The sequence below is a fragment of the Planococcus citri genome, chromosome 2 (genome assembly GCF_950023065.1).
Source record: "Planococcus citri chromosome 2, ihPlaCitr1.1, whole genome shotgun sequence".
NCBI classification, from domain to species: domain Eukaryota; kingdom Metazoa; phylum Arthropoda; class Insecta; order Hemiptera; family Pseudococcidae; genus Planococcus; species Planococcus citri.
The window spans coordinates 33680615-33705739 of NC_088678.1; the positions used below are offsets into that span (position 1 = coordinate 33680615).

At 34.7% G+C, this 25125-nt stretch overlaps 1 protein-coding gene across 1 annotated transcript in view; it reads right to left on the reverse strand.

The window, feature by feature from the left end:
• Window positions 1–2841: 2841 nt before the first annotated feature.
• Window positions 2842–25125, reverse strand: part of Pgant2 (polypeptide N-acetylgalactosaminyltransferase 2) — a 72898-nt gene continuing 50614 nt past the window's right edge. The window contains exons 2-11 of the mRNA XM_065349758.1: window positions 16033–16325; window positions 15677–15772; window positions 15351–15418; window positions 10857–10922; window positions 9480–9601; window positions 6156–6432; window positions 5184–5403; window positions 4628–4829; window positions 4318–4434; window positions 2842–3827 (exon numbers count right to left, since the gene is read on the reverse strand). Coding sequence (XP_065205830.1) covers window positions 3675–3827; window positions 4318–4434; window positions 4628–4829; window positions 5184–5403; window positions 6156–6432; window positions 9480–9601; window positions 10857–10922; window positions 15351–15418; window positions 15677–15772; window positions 16033–16325 — 1614 coding nt within the window. The 3' untranslated portion in view covers window positions 2842–3674. The remainder of the gene's footprint in view (window positions 3828–4317; window positions 4435–4627; window positions 4830–5183; window positions 5404–6155; window positions 6433–9479; window positions 9602–10856; window positions 10923–15350; window positions 15419–15676; window positions 15773–16032; window positions 16326–25125) is intronic.

A 25125-nucleotide genomic window follows, 5' to 3' on the forward strand; every position in this document is an offset into this window, starting at 1 on the left:
AGGTGAGTTTTCTTTCTTGTAGTTGAATTTTTAATCTCCTACTAATCAGGCCAGGGATATCAAAACGACTCCAATTCAAAGCCCACGACTTCAAGAATCTATAGTTCGACAAAACAATTCGATATCAAGATTTAGGTCTTACCAACTTGTTTTACTGCCGAAATGCTTACAACGTTAGCATTTGAAATTCCACGCAGTTATACTGACGAAGACATTTCAAAATCACATTTACCATAATGAGCTAAAAAATCATTCCGGAATTGATTGAATGACAGCTTGAAAGGTGTTAACGCGGTAGAAAACTTTTTTTCTGCGCGACTTTCATCGCCAACATTGATTTTGTTTTTGAAACTTCAAAAGGCTTGTTTACAATATTGTCTGATTACAACGCGAGCAAAGTTGATTCCAAAGTTTTTCATTATTTTGCAACAAACTAAATTGAAAATCACGTCGAAAAATTCCTATACTTACATACACAGACGAGCATGAAGCGAATGCTGCGTATGTATTTATGTAACTTCATCGCGAGTGTATACAGAGTATTACTGAGGAAGAGTTTTTCTCTCTATTGTTTCCATATACCGAACATTACTTATCCGTTATAAAAAGGTTTTCGTATCGACAGTTTCGACTTTATTTATCGAGCAACGTTCTTCGACATGTATGTACGTTGAAGATGACGTTGCCGCGTCAAGGTTTTTAAAGCCTTTAGTGGTACGAAAGACGTGGTATCGCTACATTTTCTGTATGTTGTAACTAGGTAGGTAGGTAGGTAGGTACGGTATACTAATTCACTCGTCTCGAATTTGTTCACCTATGGGTCACGTAGTTGTAAAAATTTAGGTTCCCTCTCCTTTCTTTCCCACCTACGCCACACAAAGCTAACTAATTTTCGAAAAAATCGCAACAGTAAACTTTCAGCTTGATACATTTTGAAAGAATTCTTAATTACGTGCAGAAGTTTCAAAAATAAGTCGAAAAACAGTTTTACAGTTTGAAAGCGTGGACATTACATAGGTGGCCAAATGCCAACTATTTGCGTGCTGGTTTATACCAAAAACGGCCATAATTTTAGCCAGCAATTTTTCACGCAGACCTTTTAAATGTACAGCCTGTAACGTTAGTTTTTATACCGTAACAAATAATTCGCACTACACCGCAAAAGGAAATATAAAGATAGGTTTAAAACGATCGAAATGCAAGATGGGGAAAGAAAGAGTAGATACTTCTTTGAAAGTGACGACGGACGTTCGAATTTATTTTGGTTGATTTTTGAAAAATCATCTAAAGTTGTTTAGAAAATAGATGAGATGAAAATATAACCGGAAATAGAGATTGAAGTCTTCGTATTTTTCATGATTAGAAACATGGAGAAAATCAATAACACCCGAAAAATAAATTCAGCAGATTTGATCAAGTTCTAGTGACCAGATGAAGTTTGGGGCATAGTCCAATATCGTAATTATTTTGCCCTTTGAGGAGGCCTCCACATTTAAAAAATTCACGAAAGTCATGGTAGACTTACCTTATTATTACTCATTCCCATAAAAAAAAAACTGTTTATATGACGAGATGATCTCGATTAAAAATATACCTACAAACTTGAAACCGCAAAATATCAAATATGACAACGATAAATCACCTAAAACGTTAAGGTTGAGCTATAAAGATCGCATGAAAGTTCACATTTTAAAAACACAATAACCAGAATCAGATTTCGAAATAGAGACCTATAACAAGTGATCTTCCAGCATTTCAAACCCAATACAATAACGCTACCTTTCGTGAGAATTCGAAACCGCCCCAAAAAATGAATTCGAAATGCGTAGAAACAAAAAAAAATCTGCTTTCTACTATCATGTCCTATTCTACGTATTTCATTTTTAAGTATGTATCTTTAATAATTATTACGTAAATATGAAAGTTCACATTTCAAAAACAGCATTACCAGAATTGGATTTTGAAATAAAGACCTACTACACCAAATGAGAAGGCGCATACGAAAAGGGACCATACGACCAAAACTGAAATTTCACAGGAGGAGGTTCCATTCAATTCTTAAAAGGGTTCCTACGATTTCAGGAAAAAATGTTTTTCAATTTTTGGTCGTATGTTCCCTTTTTGTATGCGTCCTCACAAATGATCTCCCAGCATTTCAAACCCAATATAATAACGCTACCTTTCGTAAGAATTCAAAACCGCCTAGAAAAATGAGCTCGAAAGAGAAACAAAAACGTAGAAATCCTGCTATCTCGTGTGAAAAGACGGTTTCATTTTTCATTTGCTACAATCCATAGGTACGCCACCTGTTGTGAAAATTCATCAACATCAGTTCAGGTTGTAGCTCCAATATTGCTGGTAACAATTTTCAATCCTCATCGATAATCTCAGATTTTTTACACGGGTAATACCTACTTACGTTACGTCAACTCATCTAACAAGAATGATTGAGAAAAAGAAAAAGATGAGGGTACCTCTAAAGCGAAGGTAACCTTGGAAAATATTCCCTCACTAATGAGAAAATTCACCACATCGTAATAATGATAACTCATCAGTCATCACATCTGAGTCATCATTAATTTACAACATTTATTACATACAATATTTCGACCACCTCCAAGTTCAGAGACTCGTTTGAAACCATAGCATAAAATCAACCTCTAACTACAAAAGTATACTACCTACTTTACACAAAATACACACCATCACCAATCCCTCGGGTCAATTTTCACAGGATTACAGATGTTCACGTCGTGTTTCGTTACATAAAAAATGCAATAGGTAACGAGAAACACCAAATCGAAGATCATCACATCGATGTAATCAATAATAACCCGCAAATAAACACAAACAAAGTACAAAAATTTATTTTGTATCATAACTTAGGGAAAAGCTTTTCTAGAAAAAATTAAAAATAGTGGAACGTTCGAATGATCGATTTAGAAAAAAAGGAGTAGCGAAATAGGATAAAAAATTCTCTTCATAGAAAATGCTAAGGAAGACCAATTAAATACGACATTCTTATTTAAATAATATTATCTTACTCGTATAAAAAGAATGTAAAACATTCTTAAAACTAATTAAAAAATTTCGATGATTTGCTCATTCCACTATAGGTAAGTACGTCTCCTTTCTTCGTCACTCGCTACATTAATGCTAATTTTTTCGTTACAGGCTCACTTTTTTCAAAAAAAATCAAGCCAAACGAGAAAAAAAATAATAGGAGAAATATTCGGGCAAAAATCTCATGAAAACTCAAGCAACCACAAAGGTATTTTTTCAGTACCTTTTACCGTCGTCAGCAAACGTAACTAGTCAATAAAATGAGAAGAGACTTGAGTATAGAAAAATATGATTTGCAGAGAACTCGCCCTTGGCGAGAAAATCATATCAGTCGTTTCAGTCATTCATCTAACTAACAAACTCTCTAAGCACACTAGGTAGATAAAAAAATACGTGCTTTTTACCACAAAGGGTTTCGTTATCAACGTGTAGAACTCACGTTTCCATAAAACCAATTCAGTCGTTTCGAGTTTCGATCATTCATCTAACTAACGAACTCTCTAAGCACACACACACTGGATAAAATTAACGTGCTTTTATCCATGTAAGTATTCGTTATTGTCGAGTGGAATCGGCATTGAGAAGTCAGTCGGTGAGTCGATCTGCCTCAGTTATCTTACGAGATGATTCCATTGTTGCGTGTTCGATGACGGATCACAAATATCAACAACGATGCCGATGCTCTGAGCAAATTTCGAATCCACGCATAGATTCGTACCGCGAAACTGAAGTAAACCATTCTTACCTGTTGTGAAATGCCACGTCTGAAACAAAAAACAACGCAGTACGATTAAATTAACAAATCTAGGAAATTGATACATAAATTAGAAAATATCGTTTAAACATAGAACAGAGTTGAAACGATCAAAATGCGGAGGGGGAGGGAGGAGAAGATGGACAAAAAATAAAACACCATATTTTAAACAAGTATTTCAAAATCTATTAAAATCAACTTCGAAGTCACCACGTTTGTTATGGCGAATCGTCAACAATTCGCCAGCCAGCAAATCGAGTCCAGCAAGATCTCGACAAACATGTTAGAATGATTGCATACACTTCAATAAACTTCATATCAACCAGAGGATCAGATTTTCTGTTGTTTTTTTTTCAAAATAAATTCGTTGAACTTTATATTCAGAAAACGACGTTTTGGTCCTATCGAGCGAAGCTACATATTTCTTGCCTCGGTTCAGGGGGGAAAATCCTATGAAAATACTAGAAAAGTAACATGTACGAAAAATTTCTGATGATTACCTGATCTAAAACTTCTTGACAATGTCGCATGATGATTAAACTATTAGGAACTGGATCGTTTAACGATAAACATACAGAGTGATGCATAATCTGGCCAGTCTTGGAAATCATCCAACCCTGCGAATTAAACAATATGATTTAGAAACTTAGCTATGTCAAATTTCAGTCACCATTTCGTTGCCTTCAAGAAAATTGATTTTCTTTCTGTATAATCTACCATTCTTTTACTCGAATATTTTTTTTTCTGTAGATCTACGAAAAACTCTAGTATGATTTTAAACTGATTTGAAACAAAAACTTCCAAACGAACCTGATTTCCTCCGGTATTGTGGCAAGGGTACAATCCAACAGTATCCCCAGATAGGTGGCCCATAGTATCCATACAATAAGGACCTTGCTGAATGCTTCCTACCGCAGTCTGGGGCACCTTCAATTGAGGATAAACATTTTTCAAATACCATTTAAACGGTTTACAATTCAATCGTCTTCTCAAATCCAAACGTTCGGAAATGCTGAAAATTAAAATCAACGATAAAAACAACGTTAACAATTTATGCAGCCAGATTGCATCTTGGTTCAACATTCTGACAGGAAGTAGGTATTACATCGGGCCGCTTTATACTGATGTGATGTGAGTGTTAAGACACAACTTAATGAAAGAAAAATTTGGTAATCAATTTTTAATTAAATTTCACTAGGTATCATTTTAAACCTGCGAAAGGCATAAAGGCAACATTATTCTAATTTTGCAGCAACGCGGTCAAGAGCACTGATTCCGGTTTCTCCTTCTGCCAATCTGCTCAAGGGACGTTCATCCAGGTTACTTAGGAGATAAGTACTATAATCTATAATACAACAGGACTTACTCTCCATACTGCACAGTTCTGGAAAGAGGAACAGCGGCGTAATAAAATTCCTTATATTCATCCATCCATACTTCAGCCGCCCGTCTGGTATTTTTGGCAAATACAGCTCCACTTCCTCCTGGAAACGAATACGGATGCTTCTTGCGAAACACGTGACCAACTCTGGAACACGGAATTATCTCCAGGCTGCCGCCACATTGCCACACGCGGAATGATATTTCTAAAAATCGAATTAACAACGAATAGTATCAAAAATAATGGTCAATCTTCCACAAAAATGCGTCCATGAATCAAGAAGCAAAGAAGCAATGCTCGAACGCGAATCACGATAAACCACACCGACCGAGGATCGACAGATCGACTGAAAAAAAGGCACCGGGCACGTACACCACGCGACCCATCCTCGAAAAATATACACACATTACACACACATCACCCAACGACATAACTACAACACTACGACTACGATCACTGGCACCTCTACTCCCTCTTCAACTAGATAACGTGAAAGTTGCATAGGAATTTGGCAAGTTGGTATCGGTGCTGCCGCCATCGAGGCACCAATTCGACGGTCTGAGTCCTTAGAACATCGACCTTTTATTATTAATTATTTCTTACCCTAAGCTTCCGCTCCCCAACAAACCACAACAACGCTGAACGCGGATCCTCCTCGATCGATTCACGAATCTCAATGCTTGAACAATGACTTTCTATCGAGCTGATCGTAAAGGCCAGCACAAGCTGCAATTATTCTCCTCAAGTCAAATTTCGAATAATTCTAACAAAATACCTTAATATTTTTTTTATTTCGCAGATAAACGCAGATTCGCACCACCTAGTCGATGCCACATCCAACTCCAGACTCCAGTATCTCGTTTATATTTTATAAAACTTGCTTCCTTCCTCCGAATTTTTTTTTTTCGAAACTTGTACAGTAAACTAACACTAAAAGATCACAAATAATACACAAACCTAAATTTTCGCCGCCCCATATATCCATTTGCATATCGTATTTTCCCAGCTTGGCGAAATATTTTCGATCAATGGAGAATAATCCTCCGGCAATCATTGGCGTTCTAATCGGTGCTATCGGACTAGTCCTTTGGAGTCGTTCTTCTTTCGTCATGTACTCCCACTTGAATACCAAGTTCCAGTCAAATCCTCCTCTCAGTTCTTGCGATGCTCCGATATATTCGAAGGTATCCATGTTTATTACATCAATTACGGGACAAACAACTCGAGAAGGATCCTGAAAAATGAATATAATGAAGTTTGATTAGGGAAATCCATTAAGGATGAACAATGGATTGTTTGAAAGGCTTCCAATTTATTCTTTGATGGGTCAAAAAAATCATGCATTTCAAAAAAAAAATCGAGTGTTTTTATGCAAAGAAACCAGTTGGTACAAAGTAGAGAAATTATTTATTCGAGACCCGAGACGTTTTATACGTAGGTACCTATCAATACTTAATAATTTTCCAAAGCAACCATTCTGAATTCTATTCTGAAGTTTAGAGGATGTTGTAAGGCACTCGTGGAAGTACATTAGCACAGTTTCGAACTCTTTGAGTAATTCATTTAATTTCTGACAAAAAAATCATAATAAGTATCAACAAATTGAGAGAAAAAGATTATCCTATTTTTCTCTTCGTTATTTTTTAATACTCAAAATATTGATAACATAAGGGTACCTAGCTAAGCAATCAAAAGAATGAGAATTGAGGAATAGAAAATCTCAAAAATGTTCCATGACGTTTTCAGAAATTTTTTTGCAAAATTTTTGCATCGATGATGAGATCATGAGAGATGCTTGCATCTTCTAGCTAGATAATACGCGAAAACATTGAGTTGAATGAAATTTTCAAAAACTACACAATTGATCAGAAACCAAAATTTCAAAATTTGTCAGCCTTCACAGTTCACTTCTTCGATCTCCTGTGTATCTCTTTCACCGAAAAATGAAAATGACTCACTATTGGAAAAACTGGTTTTAAACCTGAAAATACACATGTTTCTTTTATATTTTAGCTTTCATTTTTCATATATGTAGACAGACTAAAAAAATCTTAACACCCATCCCCTGTTGAAAAAAAAACTACGCTGAAAATTGATGAAAAAGTTTTGAGCAAGAATTGAAGCAAAAAAACGAGACGAATTTCATTCAGCATTTCGGTAAAACTGAATGAAATTCGTCAAAATTTTGATCATTTATGAACACCAAAAATATATATTTTTCAAATCATAATTATCGACAGCTCTTTTTCTCATTTCGTTGGGACTAATCCCTCAACAGTGAAATGTCCCGAGATTTTTTACTAAATTTTAAAAAATCTCAAAACCACTAAAATTAGTTTTACTTTTTTGCAGTATAACTTTTTTCGAAACTTCAACTCTCGTCTCGCTTGGAAGTTGGACTGATTTCAATTCTATAGCATAGTTCTTTTTGAACATTTCCAAAAATGGAAACATTAAGTAGAGGAATTTCAGAAATACAATTTCTAGCACAAAACGCTCTTCAAACACGTTTTTGTATTTTTACTTGATATATTTTGAAGTTTGATAAGGTATTTTTGTTCTCAACTCCCCCTCTCCCTCTCCCCACCCAAAAAACCTTGCTCGAACCCAAACCATCCCTGCTATATTGAGGCAGGTTTTCAACCTTTTTTTAAAAAATACCTATAACATGTACAAAATAAATTGGCTAGAGGCTCCAGAACAGCTGGAAGCTACAATCCAACTATTCATGAGACCGAAAATGAAATATGAACCGAATTTTAGTAGCTGTCTAAGCAAATTAGCTCAAATTTTAAAAAAATTTTGGAATTTAAATTCACCACTTGCTGTTTAACATGTAAAACTAAAAAACAAACACGTATTTTCAGAACTTTCTCGATTTTTTTTTGTTTCCGCTCGAATGATTACAAGACGCTGGAATACCTCTTTGGTGAAGTATTTTAAAAGAAGAACAAATTTTCAAGCCCAATAAAACCTAATTTGAACTTTTCGTTATTGGCACTAGACAATGAAAAAAAGCAAAAGTATACCAAGATGAGATTTTTTACTATAAAATCAACTAAAGAGAAAAGCATGGTGCTATTTTACAACTACGTAGGTATTTCATTACAAAGAAACGCACCCCCATCCCTTTCACTATTTCTCAACAGTAAAAAATACGTTTTTTTAGTAAATTCTTCGAGAATTAAGACGAACGATTTTTTATTTCAAGGAAAAATTCAAATTCCTCTAAGCTCAATACTTATAACAAATAGGTACTCACTAAATCTTATCATTTAGAAATTCAAAACTCAACCAGAATAAGTAGGTACCATACTACAAACTAACAGAAGTAAGATAATTCCAGAACGAAAATATTATTTTTTCTGTACTTTCCTTTAAGCTCATTATTTCGATGGATCGAAAAAATGAGCATAAAACTCATCATAATGTGATGTAAAATGTAGATTTCCAAGAAATTAAGTTTTCTTATCTAAAAACTGAAGTCTTGTGAACAATGTACCTACTCAAGGTTTCGATATTTTAACGTTACATCAGCAAACCAACACGATATTTTTTCAAAAAATTGAAAACACAATTTTAAACATTAAAATAAATTTAAAAAATTGTTTTAAAAAAATAAAAAATGAAAAAATTGATAATTGATACACGCTGTTATTTTATCAAAATGCTACGAAAGTTGAACTCAAGACGAATTTTTGATATTTTATTATTTTGTTTCGGTGTTCTCTAACTTCTCCAACATTTCAACGTGATTTTTCTTCTCATCAGAGCTAAAAAAAAAACTTAGTTTAAAAACTTTTTCTTACAATAAAAAACTTGCTTTCAATTTTTTTTTTCATAGTAACGAAATTTCGAAAACGCCTTCCCACCCACCTGTCCGATAGAAAGTAAATAAGTAATACTTCGAACTCGTATTTCATCGCAAAATCCCAATAATCGTCTCTTCCTGGTCAGCCCAATCCTAAACTTATCCTACCCCTCCCTCCTCGTATAGCCAAAAAATAATTCCGTCACGTTTTTGATTCACAAATGAAACGTTTAAGAGCAACAGGTCATCGAAGCACGTCACCGCTATGAACTGTGTATTTGCCCATCGCCAATCGCCATCCATCGCGAAGACGGGCACCGTTCGTATCGGTTTCGGCATTAAATTCCAGATACGTCCGTGTATTCGCGCGTACTACTCATTCATACGCATCGAAAAATATTAATTTAATTAGACCTGTAGTGTTATTTTCACGACGAGTTCGTCGTTACCGGTCGGTCGCGTAAACTTACTTCACGAATTCGTTCGAGTAACGGCTGCAGCCAATTTTTATTACATTCGACGTGACTATCTAGAAATGTGAGTACAGGAGCGGTGGCGTTGTCTGCACCTTTCACCCGGGATCGCATCAAACCTGCGAAACATTACGTCGTATTAATTTGCAGGTACACAGCATATTTATTTATAAAAAGCAACAATATCTAAAGAAATGCATGACAGGTGGCAAAAAAGCGCGTCCGGTATAAGAATAAACATTCGTCTAGGACTCTGATTGTTTTTTTTTTCATCTTTATTCCGTCGGAGGAATAATTTCCACATATGAGATAATCGTAATTCGAGTCTCTCGAGCGGCCGATCAAGTGAAAGTAGTCTGCAGCTCCATTATTACCAGCCGATCAATGAGAGTAACCTGTTATTTCTAGACCGATAGCAAAATCGCCATCGTCTTTCCGAATAAATCATAATAACTGATATCTATTTATTTCACCGAGAGAAAATCCCTACCTACCTACGCATCTTTACCACTCGAATGCACAGATAACCGTTGTGTAACAGATTCAGTAACCGAATGCCTAACTCGCAAATCGTTTTAAAGGCTGAAATTCCGAGCCGAATTTCGTGAAATGAATTTCTAATCAATTGTTGGCGCGCACATGCCATCGAAAATGTACAAATTCCTATTCACCACGTTCTCATATATCTATAAAGCTCGGCGAACATAAACAATAATTTGCCAACGCCTTCCAAAAAAACTCACCCTAACGTATACTTAAGTACACACGATCAATACGACAGCCAACCAAAATTCGTCGCAATTTTCTCTGAAAAAAACAAAAAATTTCGCAGCCGAATTTTACGACACTAAAGCCTACCAGATAGTCATTCAAATACGAGAATTCCTTCTGCAGAATCATATTCTTTCTTTTATACAACTCGAGACTAAAGCAATTATTACGAAGAAAGCAGTCATGCGAAATTCATTCGACTGAAGGCGATATCAAAACCGAATAGAAAATAATATAATATCGTTGCGCAAATCGTACAAATATACGCTTTTGTATTCTCTACCGAATACGAGAGATTTCCGCACAGGATTTAAACCAAAAGATCACCCTCTTCCTCGACCCCTTTCTTTCAAAACAAAAAAAGGGACCCGTTACAATGGCATACGTATGCGAAAAACACGCGATAAATTTACTTTTCTTTTAAGATAATGTACGTAATCTATTTCCAAGTTTTCGTTGAGTAACTTTTATAACGTACGCTTCTTTTTCATATTTTTTATCGAAAAAAAGCGAAAAACAGGGAAAAAGATGAGCCTCACTAAATCGTGCGACGTCAGCACCAAGTGGTCATTAACATCGCATAAATATCCGCTTGACACTCACCTTCGCGTTTATCATTTCGTAATACTCGAACTTTCTGAATTTTACTTAATTCTTCGCCGTATTTCGCTGTAAAAAAAAAAAGAAAGTGTCAAATTAATCGCATCTTACCGATAAAACTTTGGAAGCCTAAGAACAATAAAATGTGGAAAAGTGGTGGAAAACTTCAGCGATTTTTTTTTTACGATATTAAATTACCACCGAGTCTTACATAAATCCACGAGTGAGCGATTGATTTCACGAAGGAAATTGAAAAATTAAGAATTCATGTGAAAGTTTGGAATTAGTTTGGGCTTTGCTATTTTAATGTTCAAGAACATGCAGTTTCGGAAATTATCCATCATGTTGTAAATGAAAACATATTTTAATACTCTCGCCGAGCTGATTTTGACCAACTGGGGAAGGATTCATTGAAATAGGATTTCGAAATAATAAACATCGTTTTTGACAAGATTCGATTAAAAACGATAATAATCGATTTAAAAAATATTACAATATAGGTAATTCAATTTCTAGTACCTATGCTTAATTGCACGCAGTACAATAGACATGAGTAACGCGACTCCCCTCTCCCCCCATCATCACCCATAAAGTATCTCCAGCGTATTTGGTTTTTTCTTCTCTGATTTTTCAAAATATAGGCACAGGAATTTTTTTTTGTTCTATCGAAAAAATCAACTTATATTTAATATTTCGTTCCCCAACTTTTCAGAAGAATGCTGCAATGTTTGAAAAGTGAATTTCGTAAAAACTAAAATAATTTTTTTTACACGTACACGAAGCACCAGACCAAAATATTGAACACTAAAATGATCAAATTGCCCTTAAAAACAAAAGCAATGTTCTTCCCTTCTCCAAAATAAAATAAAAAAATAATATATATTGCAATAATGCTGACAAGGGAACCTCTTGAGGTGTCCGCCTCCGATTTGAACAGGACCGCGATTTTTGGAAAGATCATGTTCTAAAACCCCCAAATCCAAATTTTCAGCTGCCCAAGTTCATTTTTCGATTTTTGGCGAATTTTTGAAAATCCAAAATTGACTATTTTGGTGATTTATGCTTTTTTTAAAAACAGTACGTACTTGATCAGTAAAAATGTTCAAAGTAAGTGCTAAAACTGATATTAACCGCCCAAATCCAAATTTCGCCATTTCCAGACATTCTGGAGCCTCCAGCGCTACTTTAAAATGTCTCCAGAATTTTGAATTTGCTCCAGAAGGCGTGAATATGAAGTTGGGCAGCTAAAAATCGAGTTGTGAGTTATACTCGATCTGTTTAACAAGTTTATCCACATTTGAGTCGGTTTCGGAAGAGACACCTCAAAGGTGGTTTTTTGACCAGTTTTTTTCACATAAAAATCAAAAAAAATCAAAAGTTTCCCGTTTGAGAGGAAATTTTTGAAATTTGCGCGAATCGCTGTATTTTGTCCATAACTAACCTACCGAGACCGAATTCCGCCATTTCCCACCGATCTGGAGCCTCCAGTCCAGCGCTACTTTTAAATTTCTCCAGAATTTTCAATTTGCTGCAGAAGGCGTGAATATGAAGTTGGGCAGCTAAAAATCGAGTTGTGTGTTATACTCGATCTGTTTAACGAGTTTATCCATATTTCAGTCGATTTTGGGAGGGACACCTCAAGAGTGGTTTTTTGACCACCTTTTTTCAAAATAAGAAATCCAAAAAAAATCAAAATTTTACCGTTTCCTTGGTCACATTCAAAATTCTGGAGAAATTGAAAAATAGCGCTGGGGGCTCCAGAATGGCTGGAAATGGCGAAATTTGGATTTTGGCGGTTAATATCAGTTTTAGGACTTACTTTGAACATTTTTACTGATCAAGTACGTACTTTTTTTTAAAAAAGCATATATATCACCAAAATAGTCAATTTTGGATTTTCAAAAATTCGCCAAAAATCGAAAAATGAACTTGGGCAGCTGAAAATTTGGATTTGGGGGTTTTGGAACATGATCTTTCCAAAAATCGCGGTCCCATTCAAATCGGAGGCGAACACCTCAAGAGGTTCCCTTATGAGGTCCATTAGCTATTCCATATTCATCTCAAAAGTACAAATAGTAGAATTCAGATTGGAAGGGGCAAGGAAATAGAAAATATCCAAGAACTCGGTAAATAATTGAAGAGCTCTATTCCAAAGTGGGTTAAGTCATTTTTTCCTCCAAAAAATGCGTTTAAAGTTTTTGATATTCCAAAGGTCGGTGCACCTTTCGTTTCTTTGGACATAGAACAATTACTTGTAGAAAAATTTACTTTGAAGAATCGATCACTTAACCCACTTTTGAAGTAAAAATCTCCGTAAAACGTGCATTTTTTTGAAATGACTTAACCCACTTTGGAATAGAGCTCTTCAATTGAACTACTCGTTTCACTTTTTTTCCCAGCGTTTTTTTGTATTTATTGAACTCAAGTCAAAAAGCTGGACAAATTGAAGTGACCACTATAAGAATTTTCAAAAATTTGATTCAAATCTATGACCAAACCTCTTAAAAAATAGCAAAATTAAATTTTCAAACCGCCAAATTATTTTTAGAAAATCCAAAAAATATTGAGAGTTTAACGGGGGGGGAAATGACAAAATTTAGTTCTGATTAAACAGCTCCAAATGGGAAAAATATCGATAAGTTTTCAATTTTTAAAAAATTCATCAAAAACTGAAATATTGATTTTTGGCAGATGAAATTTTGGATTCAGAATTTCCGGAACGCACTTTTTTCAAACAACTCGAGAGATCCCCAATTTGCAAACCGCTTATTTATGAGAAAATTCGTGTTCTGAAAATTTTTTCTTTGCAAATATTCACATTAATTAACCCAAAATATCGAAATATCATTTCTGAAACGGGGGAAAAATTTTGGAAAGCTATGGTGCCACTTTTTTTTTGGCAAATTTACTACATTTCTGTTCAATTTCAGCAATTAGTCAACTCTTTAAGCATTTTTTGCAACACTTTATTCTCAGTTTTCTTTTCAATTTCCCGTCACTTTCCAGGAAATTTCTATGCAACATCTGCGCTTTTGTGATGGTTATTATTTATTATCAATATGTTTTCTTTCAGCAAACGAGAAAATACACGTATTTGTGAGCTTGCAAATGTTAATTAGTGGCGTTAGGTAATAAATCATTAATGCTACGATGACTGGAAATTCCTCACATTGACCTCCGATCGGGTCAAAAGTTTAAACACCTAATTTTCGTTCAATGCCTTTTTTTGCTCATTAATTTCATATTCTATTTCACTCAAAGGCTATACCTAATTACCTACAGCTTAAAATCTGAAATTAAAATGCCAATATTTTATTTCAAGACCAAGTTATTTCATTTGATAAGTACTCAGGCTCTCAAATAAAAAATATATTTTCAACACATGTGGAAGCAAAGCAAAGCCGGTCATTTGACAGAATCAAATATGAAATAAATCAATGAGGTAGGAAAACAAAAGGAAGTAAAAAATTAAAACGTGTCGAAGTACGCCACACCTTCTTCATTCATCGATTTTCTGACAGCAATTTTTGCATAAAATTTTCAAACTTGCATGTCAAAAAATATACCTGCGGTAATAAGTGATTTGAAAATATCCAAAAGTAATTTGGCGATATAAAAAATAACTGCAAAATACAATTCACCGTATTCGTATTTCTGTAATTTATTTTCCAAGAAGCAAATAATTTGACAGAAAAACCAGATTTTTTATAAATATACCTACAACTACCAAAAAAATAATAAATAATAATAAACGAATGATCGATCGAGTTTTTAATAATATAGAAAGGCGATTGCATTAATTACCATCATTCCGGTTTGCCGACGAATAAAAATCGAGTTATTTAATATTTGTCTTTTTTTGTGACATAATTTTTTCGACAAAGTTGTACCGCATGCGAGTAAACCCGAGTAGGATATTTAGCCCCCAGCTGAACATAACTAATTACAAACAGCTGTGGGCAAACTCATCAACTTGAACGGAAAATTTCCAGCTAATCGATTCTGAAAATTGACAAACTCCGTAAGTTGTTTTCCTTTAATAAAACACCAACGAATAACGAGCAATACCTAAGTATATTTTTCGTCACATCGTGCACCGAATCGTTCGGAAGCCTGTACAATGCAATGGACAAGGTGCTGGCGATAAAAGCAATAAACTTAATAGCTCGCGGCTACGAATCAAATTAAATAACGAGACAGACATTAAAGCAAATATCATTCATAAAAGTAATTACTTTTTAATTACGAGTCGATTATCGCTTTACGGCTTAATTGAAATTCTAACAAACGATGTACACGTCTGAGACTCTGAGTGAAGCGGAACATCGCAATTAATATTATTTTTAAAATAATCGCTATCCAGTATATCCACCTTTATTTTCCACCACGCAGGATAAAAAGAAGAGATCTCCGTAGTCGAGACCTTATTTTCATTTACACAGGAGCGTGTTTAGGTTCACAACGAGTAGGATGAGAGAAAAAAAAATTGCAACTTACTATCATCGCTGAAGTCGTCGACCAAGATTATTTCTTTTATTAAATGCTCCGGGCTGCGATTCAGCACACTGTTCAAAAGGTAAACGAAAGATTAGTGCTCTGGTTTACTTATAATTAAAACGTTTCGTTTTCACTTTCTTCATCTATACTCGTATACTGAAAACGTTCCCTCTCGTTCTCATAAATTTAAATAATTAACGGTACCGGGGTATACCGGTGCCGAATATATACGATACACGTCGGTCTTCGATCGACAAATTGATCTCGTTACATAATTAAAAGCAGCCAACGCTGGCGCATTTTCAGCAATTAAAATCATTTAGTACCTGACCACCGTACGCAACAACGTCGATCTAGCTTCATTGTGAAAGGTAATTATTACACTGGTTTGCGGTAAGTCATCGTGGAATGTGTTTGGGCATCTGTAAAAAGTGAAAATTTATTCAATACTGGCTGCATGCATTTTGCACATGAACGTCACTTTATTATAGATTCATTGCATACAGTTAGATACATTACATTACATTACATACTCGTAGGTAGGTAAATTAAAAATTCATTCGAGAACATATAATATAATATTATACGATCGTATATATTAGAACATTTATGTACATGTAGAACATGCATGCATGCAGGTAGGCAATGCATAAGATAGGTAAAAAGATAGAAAGGTACATACTGTGACATCCGAGTATCTGGTATCTCTCTGTTACTAGCTAATTTGTCGCTAGCTATTTGATTGAATTTATTTCTACCATAAGCGTCTTCTCCCGGTTTCAGCGTTCCTCCGGCAACGTATCCGTTCTCGTCGAAAAAGCTTTCCACCGCCGTTTTGAAATTCCCATCGGATGGCGTTTCCGAAAACGCCGTTTGATAAAATGTACCGTTATACGCTTCGCTGCGTATATCATCGTTGATGACTAGACTTTGGCGAATAGGTTCTTTCAGTCGGAGACCTCGGTTTTCTTCGAGCTAGTATAACGAAACAATCAAATAAAATAAAACCTTGTTAAAATCGTTTCGAAAATCAAATAAAACACAATAAAAATTACGAACAATGCTTGAACAATGTGAAAATTTGTTACTCGTACATTGGGTCAAAATTATTATGTAAGGTCGAATACGTATAAATTGCAGAAAACATTATTGGTTTTGGTTAGGAGAATTTTAACAAGTAAAATAACTGTTGAAAAACAAATTGAGTCGCAATGGGAATGAGAAAAAAAATCATTTAATAAGAAGACCCCTTAAACTTGGGAAAATGGTGTGAAAAGACTCCTAAATCCGGATACTCTTCCTACCTGATTTTTAAGCAATTTGGAAACACTTGAAAATTGAAAGTCGTCATCAATTCTCCAAGCGGATCTGAAGTAGGTATATTGGTAGGTAGCTTTCATTTTTCAATTCAGTAGAAAAAAAATAAAATAATTTTACAATGTTTTCCATGAACTGGCTTGGTTTCCAGTTTCTTTCACGTCTTTTTGAGGCTTGGACTATGATGTAAAGTTGATTTTCCTTATTGAATCATGAGAATCAGAACGGGCAGACCCTTAAAATTTTGTATTTCTACCCTTCCTAATTTTTTGTTTTTTTTTTTTTCAATTTCGAGAAATCATTTTGCAGATGATACCACAGTCTTGGCTGTGAGCATAGATCAGAACAGTGCCAACAATGTGCTGCAAAAGTCACTAGAAAAAATTTACAAAATTGGACAAGAAAGTGGATGATTGCCCTGAATCATCAAAAGTCGAGGCACGTGCTCTTCACTCTTCGTCATGCCAACAGCTCTATATGAGGGTTCATCTTGCAGGTGAGCCAATACCACAGGCTGACTCAGCTAAATACCTGGAAATGCACTTGGACTCCAGATTATCATGGAAGGTCCATGTGAAAATGAAGTCCAACCAAATGAAAGAAAAATGCGCGGCAACTATATTGGCTAATTGGAAGGCACTCGGAACTGGACCTGAGCTGCAAAGTCCTGGTCTACAAGCATATTATCTGACCTATCTGGACATATGGACCGGTGCTATGGGGCTGTGCAAAAAGGTCTAATCGCCAGGTGATACAGAGAAGGTAAAATGTCATACTGAGAATGATTGTGACTGCATGCAGATTCTCACGTAATGACGATATCATGCAGATTTGAGTACTTCCTATGTGGATGAAGTAGGCCTACGCGAATGTTATGCGGATGTCCATGAGAAGCGCCTACACAGTCACATCAACACCAAAGCAATCCAGCTGCTGCACCCTCATGGCTCTCGGATGCTTTGGAGAAGCAAGCCTTTGGATTATAGTTAGAACTACTTGTGTTAGGGATCCGGTCAATGGGCTGTGACCCCCCCCCCCTCTCATAAAATTTTCTCCTAAAAATTAGTACTAATTTATGATTAATCACGTAAGATTGTACTCTCTTTGTTGCTTAAAAAAAAAAAAATCGAGAAAACCAAAGTAGGTACACTAAAACTGAAAACTCATATGGTTGATGAAAAAAAGTTAAGACCCACAAATGAAAAAATTATTGGAATAAATTAATCTCGTGTTACATTACTACCCCTCCTCTCACCCCCCCCCCCCCCCGCATGAAAATTGACAGGAAAAAATGAAATAGAAATTAGCAGAATTAGTGAACATCAAGACGTGTCCTTCAAAGTATACAAGTAACTGAAGCCTTCCAGGCCTGGCGGGGGGGAGGAGTGTGTGAAACATCTCTGTTTGTAAATTGCATTTAAATTTATTAAAAACCATTATTTTTCAAACAAAATTCTTCAAAAAAATGTTGTCACTCGCTCCGTTTGGGCAATATTTTTAGTCTTCTATTAATATTTTTGAATTTCGAAAAACTCTTCAAAATCAAACCACCTGATACCATCATACCATATCTACGTATTTAATTTCTTTCATATAATATATCTTTCAAATTTTCCAATTTTCACACCTTTTAAGTAGGCACCCTTTATCATGTTGGGAGGGCATGAAAAAAATGTAGGGTTCATCTTGTAAAAGTAAAAACAACTTAACAACCTAAGTGTCCTAATAAGTTGTTCGAAAATTTGTGATTAAAATTGGTATGCTTCGCTCTTGGGCATATGGTATAAGTAAAGAGTGAAAAATGAGAATGTTCAAAATATGTACCTCAAAAAAATTTTGAGGCCCGCACTGATTCTCGCCGGCCCTGAAGCCGTCGCGTCAAGCCCCAAAAAATTCCACCCTCCCCCCCACAAAAAAATAATTAATTCGACTCTTTAGTAGAAAACAAAATGGAAAATTGTCAAACGGTTTTCAAAGTTGAGAACTTGTATGACTGAGAATGGTCATTATTCATCGACAGCCCTTCATTTCTCAGATCCTTCAGGAAATAGGAGTCTGGAGGAAAATGCCCTGTTTGCCCCCCCCCCCCCTCCTGGCAGTATTACTACAAAATACATAATGCTCAATAATAAGAGTAAGTACATACTTGTTTTTTAAAACTGAAGGTAGGATTCAAAATACAGTGAAACTAATAGGAATAGAACATCAATCATTGAAAATAACTAGAAAGCTCCGGAAAAATTTCTCAAGAGTAATACCCCACCTAGGACTTATAAAATTGTTCGAAACTGTATAAGAGCCGAAAAAAACAGTGTATATCATAATTTTAACCACTTTCAGGTAAATTCAAATTTTCCTTGAATTTCTTCACTTCACACAATCTCAGATGGGGGCTTCAGCAATATTTCAAGCAGTTTTCAAATTTAATTAGCTTTATGACATTTTAGAGACAATTTACAACACTACTTCATTAGAACAATTTTATCAATCAAGTACCTACGAGTTCAAAAAAAAAGTTGCAATATTTCAACAGTTTTCGCCTCAATTTGCAATACATCAAACCGAAATTATTTCATTTCAATTTCAAAAATTATGCTTCAAGTACATCATTCGATTCGATATAAATACTGATGCATTTCGAGATAAATTGCCAAATTTTTCTACATTACAACTCGCAGAAAAAAATAATTAGGAAAGAGGTTGATTCTAGAATTGATAGGAGGGCCCATTACATGCACTAAGTAAGTAAATAATCGTTCGGATAATCGATCGCTTAACCAAACCCTATAATTAAATTAACAGATTAGACAATCTAAACTTTCGAAATCATAAATTCCATTAATCGAATAGAAAATTAATTTAGAAGTTCGCATAATATGTACTTTTCCAACTCCAACCTTTGCAGAATCTATTTCAACATCGATCGTTACAACTCCTCCTCCCCCTTCCCCTCTTAGCGTCTCTCTCATTAACACACTGTGTAAGACGTAAGTAGAAAATGTTGAAATGCTTTCGAAGGCTTTGAGTTTTATACCGTATATGATCTATATAGATACAAACGTACGTTATCTACATTCGTTTTCTATATTTCTCTCGCATTTACGAGTATACTGAAAATTTTCATCATCGTTTTTTTCTGACATCGAAAAAATTGACGTAGGTACACTTAAAAAATTCGACGAACATTAAATTTCTTCAGAAATACTTCTACTTCAACAATTTCTTCGTGGAAGATTGACGTTTCTTCTCCAGCTTCACCGCGCCTCCTTCATCCAATATACCCGATGAAACTGAACCCATCAAGGTATTCATCGGTCGTCGTCATCGTCATCGTTATCATCATTACAACACACACGGTAGTAGGTATCATTTAATGGCACACCACACCGTGATCTTGGTGACAATAGCGTCTCAAATTTAAGGAAATGAATGAGTTAGCGTTTCGTGGATATAAATTCGCAGGTGGATAAGTAGAAGTACGTATAAATACGGTGCATACACGAACTAAAAGTACATAAACGTAACGGCATTACGAAAATAATGTACTTTCTCAATGTCAAAGATACTCGAGCGACATTTGAGGGATAAGTAGATATATTTTTCAGCGGAAATTAAACCCAAACAGTACCACGAAGAGTACGTATAACGGGGAATCCCGGTTCTATTTTTAGCTCAGCAGATAATACTATAAGTACGTATCCAAGTGAAAGAACATTATCATAGGCACATAGTTGTAAACTTATCCAAATCTCTTTGCAAGTTCTATCATTATCTTTATTCGATAGCGTGCTCATCTCCGTTCTCCGATCTAACTCAAGTTTCGTTACCTAATAACATACATAATCGAATTCCTATTACCGAACAGACCAGCAGCCGCCGAAAAACTTCACTTGGACTATCTCCAATATAAAATTAACTTCTTTACAATATCTCGAAGGACAGCTCAATTATACCGCGATGAATCGTCTAATTGAATCTCGGATTTTAACATCGTGTCCGATAAAGATCACCACATCCACCGCCGCGCCGCGGCCTGCAAATTTTACACAATCACGTGGCCGCGGTACAAAAAAAAAACAAGATGATACGAGGTAAAAAAACACGAAATCCAAATCTACGAGTACCAACAGCAGTTACGCTACGTCGGGTAAACAATAAAATTCTCATTTGTAAAAACTTTCACAATCGTATCTTATGCTGTAATGTTGCTTTTTTCCACACTTACGCTTAGCTTGAGATAGTAAAAAACATATGTTGGATTTTTCATAAATACATACTTGCACATTACACCAACATGTTTAGAAAGTAAAAATAAAAAACGATTAACAATGCGTGATTTTTTCGCACTTCGATACAAAAATATACATACAACAACGCGTAGCCACGCCGACCACGTGCTTATAAAAGCTGACAAATAAAATTACTTAAAAATCATACAGAATCGTGATACGAGTGCCAAACATGCGTTAGTTAAAATGAAAATGCAAGAATTGTTACGAGACCTTTTTTCCTTCCTTCCTCTACAACTTCATTCATTTTACAAAATTTTATGACGTTTTTGTGGTTATATATTGGCGCCCAAAGCGAGCTTGTAAGTATAAGAGCGGATATTTAATTTTTTACATCATTTTTTGTACATCTTGTGTCAATCTTTCGAGCGAACAAGCAAAAGCGTGGTGGTAAATTTAGATGACACTTTACTCGTAAAATTAATTTCGTCGACAGACGCGTATTTTTTATTACAATATGTGGAAAAAAGCTGAACTTGGAAAATTTTTCATGGCATTTGAACGATAATCCATCATATTATTCATATCAATAGAGAATTTGGAAGGCTCGTTAAAAAATAATGCACCTGTCCAAATTTGAATAATAATACAAACAAATCCAATGATCCAAAATCAACAAAAAATTATTTCATAACTGTGATACTTTCGAATTCTTGAAATAATATTTACAAATAGGCAACACATCAAAAATACGTACAAAATACAAATTAAACAGAATCTCACAACTTATACTGAGAAAAGTATGAAATCATCGTTTCTGTTTAGTGTTTAAAAACTTGCGAATGTGGTCAAAATCAAAATGTTTATTATTATTAGGTACGTACATAATAAATCGGTCAAAGCATAGAAAATTTTTCATGGCCTATATTTTTCTAGTTTTTAGTGGGAGTATGAAACGTTGCAACAATTTGCCTAAATTTTATGAATATATATTTTACTTGACTCGTATTTTTATTATGTACCTTAAAAATAAAAAAATTACAAGTGCAAAATACTTACAAAGCAAAATATAAGTCGATAACATAAATTTTAAGAGTTCCTTTTTGGGGAGGGAGGGGTGAAGAAAAAAATATTATTACCTTTATTTAAAAAAATCATGAAAACAGAATAAAATATAAAGTTTTTATTTTCACGATCTTTTACTGAAAAAAATCATAAATTCGGGCAAATTCAACCAAATTTCTCAAAAATTACTCCTGGGTCATTCCATGCCAAATCGGCGGATTTTTGCACCAGGGTTCTTCGATTTTTTTCAAAATCAGATCTTGTGTAGAGGTCATCAAACGATGACGAATGACGCAAACCGGACATTTTTTCGATTTTTTTTGACGGAGCTGTGGCGCTTCAAAGTTCTCCAAAATGGCCGAAAATGGAAAATTTCAGTTGCGAATTGCTCCGGTTGTACGTGGTATAGAATTTTGAACTTTTTTTCAAATTGTAGTACTTTGAGAGGGTAATCGACGAATTATGTCAAAATCAGTGTTGCCACTTTCTGAAACCTAAAAAACTCGATTTGAAAACTTATAATTTAAATATAACCACGATGTCCACCAGTAAAAATTCTGAAAAAATTCTCAGTTTTAGTCCTTTTTATGTAGAATAACATATCAAAAAATTGGAGGGGCATTTGTTTTCATTTTCGAGAAAAAAAAATTACAAGTTTTATTTTCATTGCAAAAGTACTATCAAAAACCTAAAAAATGAAAATTTTTGCATTTTTGAAATATTTTATCAATGTGTGGACGAATGTGTGAAAAAAATCCCCGTCACCCCAATTTTTTAACGGCGACGACATTTTTTCAATACATTTCACTCTTAAAATAAAATTATAGCACGAAAAATGTCAATTCGTTGACAAATTGGGGTGAGGGGGATTTTTTTCACATATTCGTCTGCACATTGATAAAATATTTCAAAAATGCAAAAATTTTCATTTTTTAGGTTTCTGATGGTTCTTTTGCAATGAAAATAAAACTTGTAATTTTTTTTCTCGAAAATGAAAAAAAATGCCCCTCCAATTTTTTGATAAGTATGTTATTCTACATAAAAAGGACTAAAACTGAAAATTTTTTCAGAATTTTTACTGGTGGACATCGTGGTTATATTTAAATTATAAGTTTTCAAATCGAGTTTTTTAGGTTTCAGAAAGTGGCAACACTGATTTTGACATAAATCGTCGATTACCCTCTCAAAGTACTACAATTTGAAAAAAAGTTCAAAATTCTATACCACGTACAACTGGAGCAATTCGCAACTGAAATTTTCCATTTTCGGCCATTTTGGAGAACTTTGAAGCGCCACAGCTCCGTCAAAAAAAATCGAAAAAATGACCGGTTTGCGTCATTCGTCATCGTTTGATGACCTCAACATAAGATCTGATTTTGAAAAAAATCGAAGAACCCTCGTGCAAAAATCCGCCGATTTGGCATGGAATGACCCTCCTACAAAAAAATGAAAAACCGAATTAAAAATGCAACCAAACATGAGATATTTTACCATAAGTAAGCTCCTCACTGTCACACAGCTTTACAAATTTTTGAATTTGAGAGTTCAAGCTCTGAATTTTTAAACTCAGTATAGCGTTTTTAACCGGTGAGCAAAACTCTTGAGACTCAAGCTTATTCAAATCAAAATATAGTCAAATTTTTTTTCACTTTTTTGCAAGAGAAAATGTCATTTTTTGTATCTATTTCACCTCTCCTCCTAAAAAAAAGCGAGGAAAATTTTGAGCCAAAAAATTGAATCATTATTTTTGGGATATTTGAAAAAGGTCTGCGAACTATCAAAATAAGCTGAAATTTCGCGATAAATTCAAATACTTACATATTTCGAAGAAAATGTTTATTGAGCACTTTTTGATAATTCTGATGTCAAAATTGGGTCATAATTTCAGAATTTTTGAAAAAAGTGTCATGTAAATTTTCAAAATTGGTTAAAAATTTCGTTGGAAATTCAAATATTTCGATGAAAATATTCGTTGAGAATTTCTCATGAATTTTGAACCAAAATTAGGCCTTGATTTTTGGGATTTCAGCTCATCAAACTGGATTGTTTTTGGAAGGAAAATGGTCTGAAACCTCATAACCAAAATTTCAACTGCCCAAATTGATTTTTTTATTTTTGGAAATCCAAAATTCACATTTTTGGTAAAAAACATGAAAATCCTTCATGAAACAAATACATATCAACTCCCCCAAAAAACTTGACCATTTCAGGTCATTCTTTCAGCAAAATTTTCGACTTCTCCAGAATTTTGGAATTTCTCCATGAGGGGCGGAAATTGATACAGGAAACTAAAAATCGAGTTGTGTGCCTTACTCTCAGTTTATTCCACGAGTTTATCCACATTTTGGCCGATTTCCTTGAGGGCGTATTTTTGACCATTACTCGCTCAATGGTGAAAAATACGAATAACCAAAAATCGCACGTCAAGAAAAAGGCGCTCGTCTGAAAATTAGCTCAAATACGAATCAACTCGTTAGTCGGTTTAGAAAATGAACGATCTGCTCGATTTTGGAGATTCCAGAATGGTTCGAAATAGAACGTTGGTTTTATCAAAACACAGCCATTTGTGCGAATTTCAACACATTCTCAACGAACAGAAAATTTCTGATTTTATGAATTTTATTCCTCGGACCTAAATATGCTGGTCAATAAAAAACACTTAAGATTCACCGTCTGGAAATCGGCCAAAATGTGGATTCACTTTTTAAACAAATTAAAAATAAGCTACAGATCGATTTTTAGCCACCGAAATCAATTCCTTACCTTCTGAAGAATTTCAAAAATCCTGGAGAATTAAAAATTGCGCTGGAGGCTCCAGAACGTCTCGAAACGAAGAATTTGACTCAGAGGAGTTGAAATTAATTTCAAAACTAATTTACGTCGTTTTTACTGAATAAATACACATTTTCAAAAACATAAATCGCCAAAAATGGCTAACTTTAGATATTAAAAAATTTGACAAAAATAAAATTGGGCAACCGCGAGATTTTAGTTACAGAGGTTTCAGACTATGCTGTTTCCAAAAATCACATCGTTCGAATCTCAGGCACACACTTCCAGTGACTCCTTTGTGGGCCTTTCTGACGCACCGATCGGAGGGGGAGGGGTGAAAGATTTAAACCTAAAATTTAGAAAAATGGCCACCCCTTCTACAACGTACAACA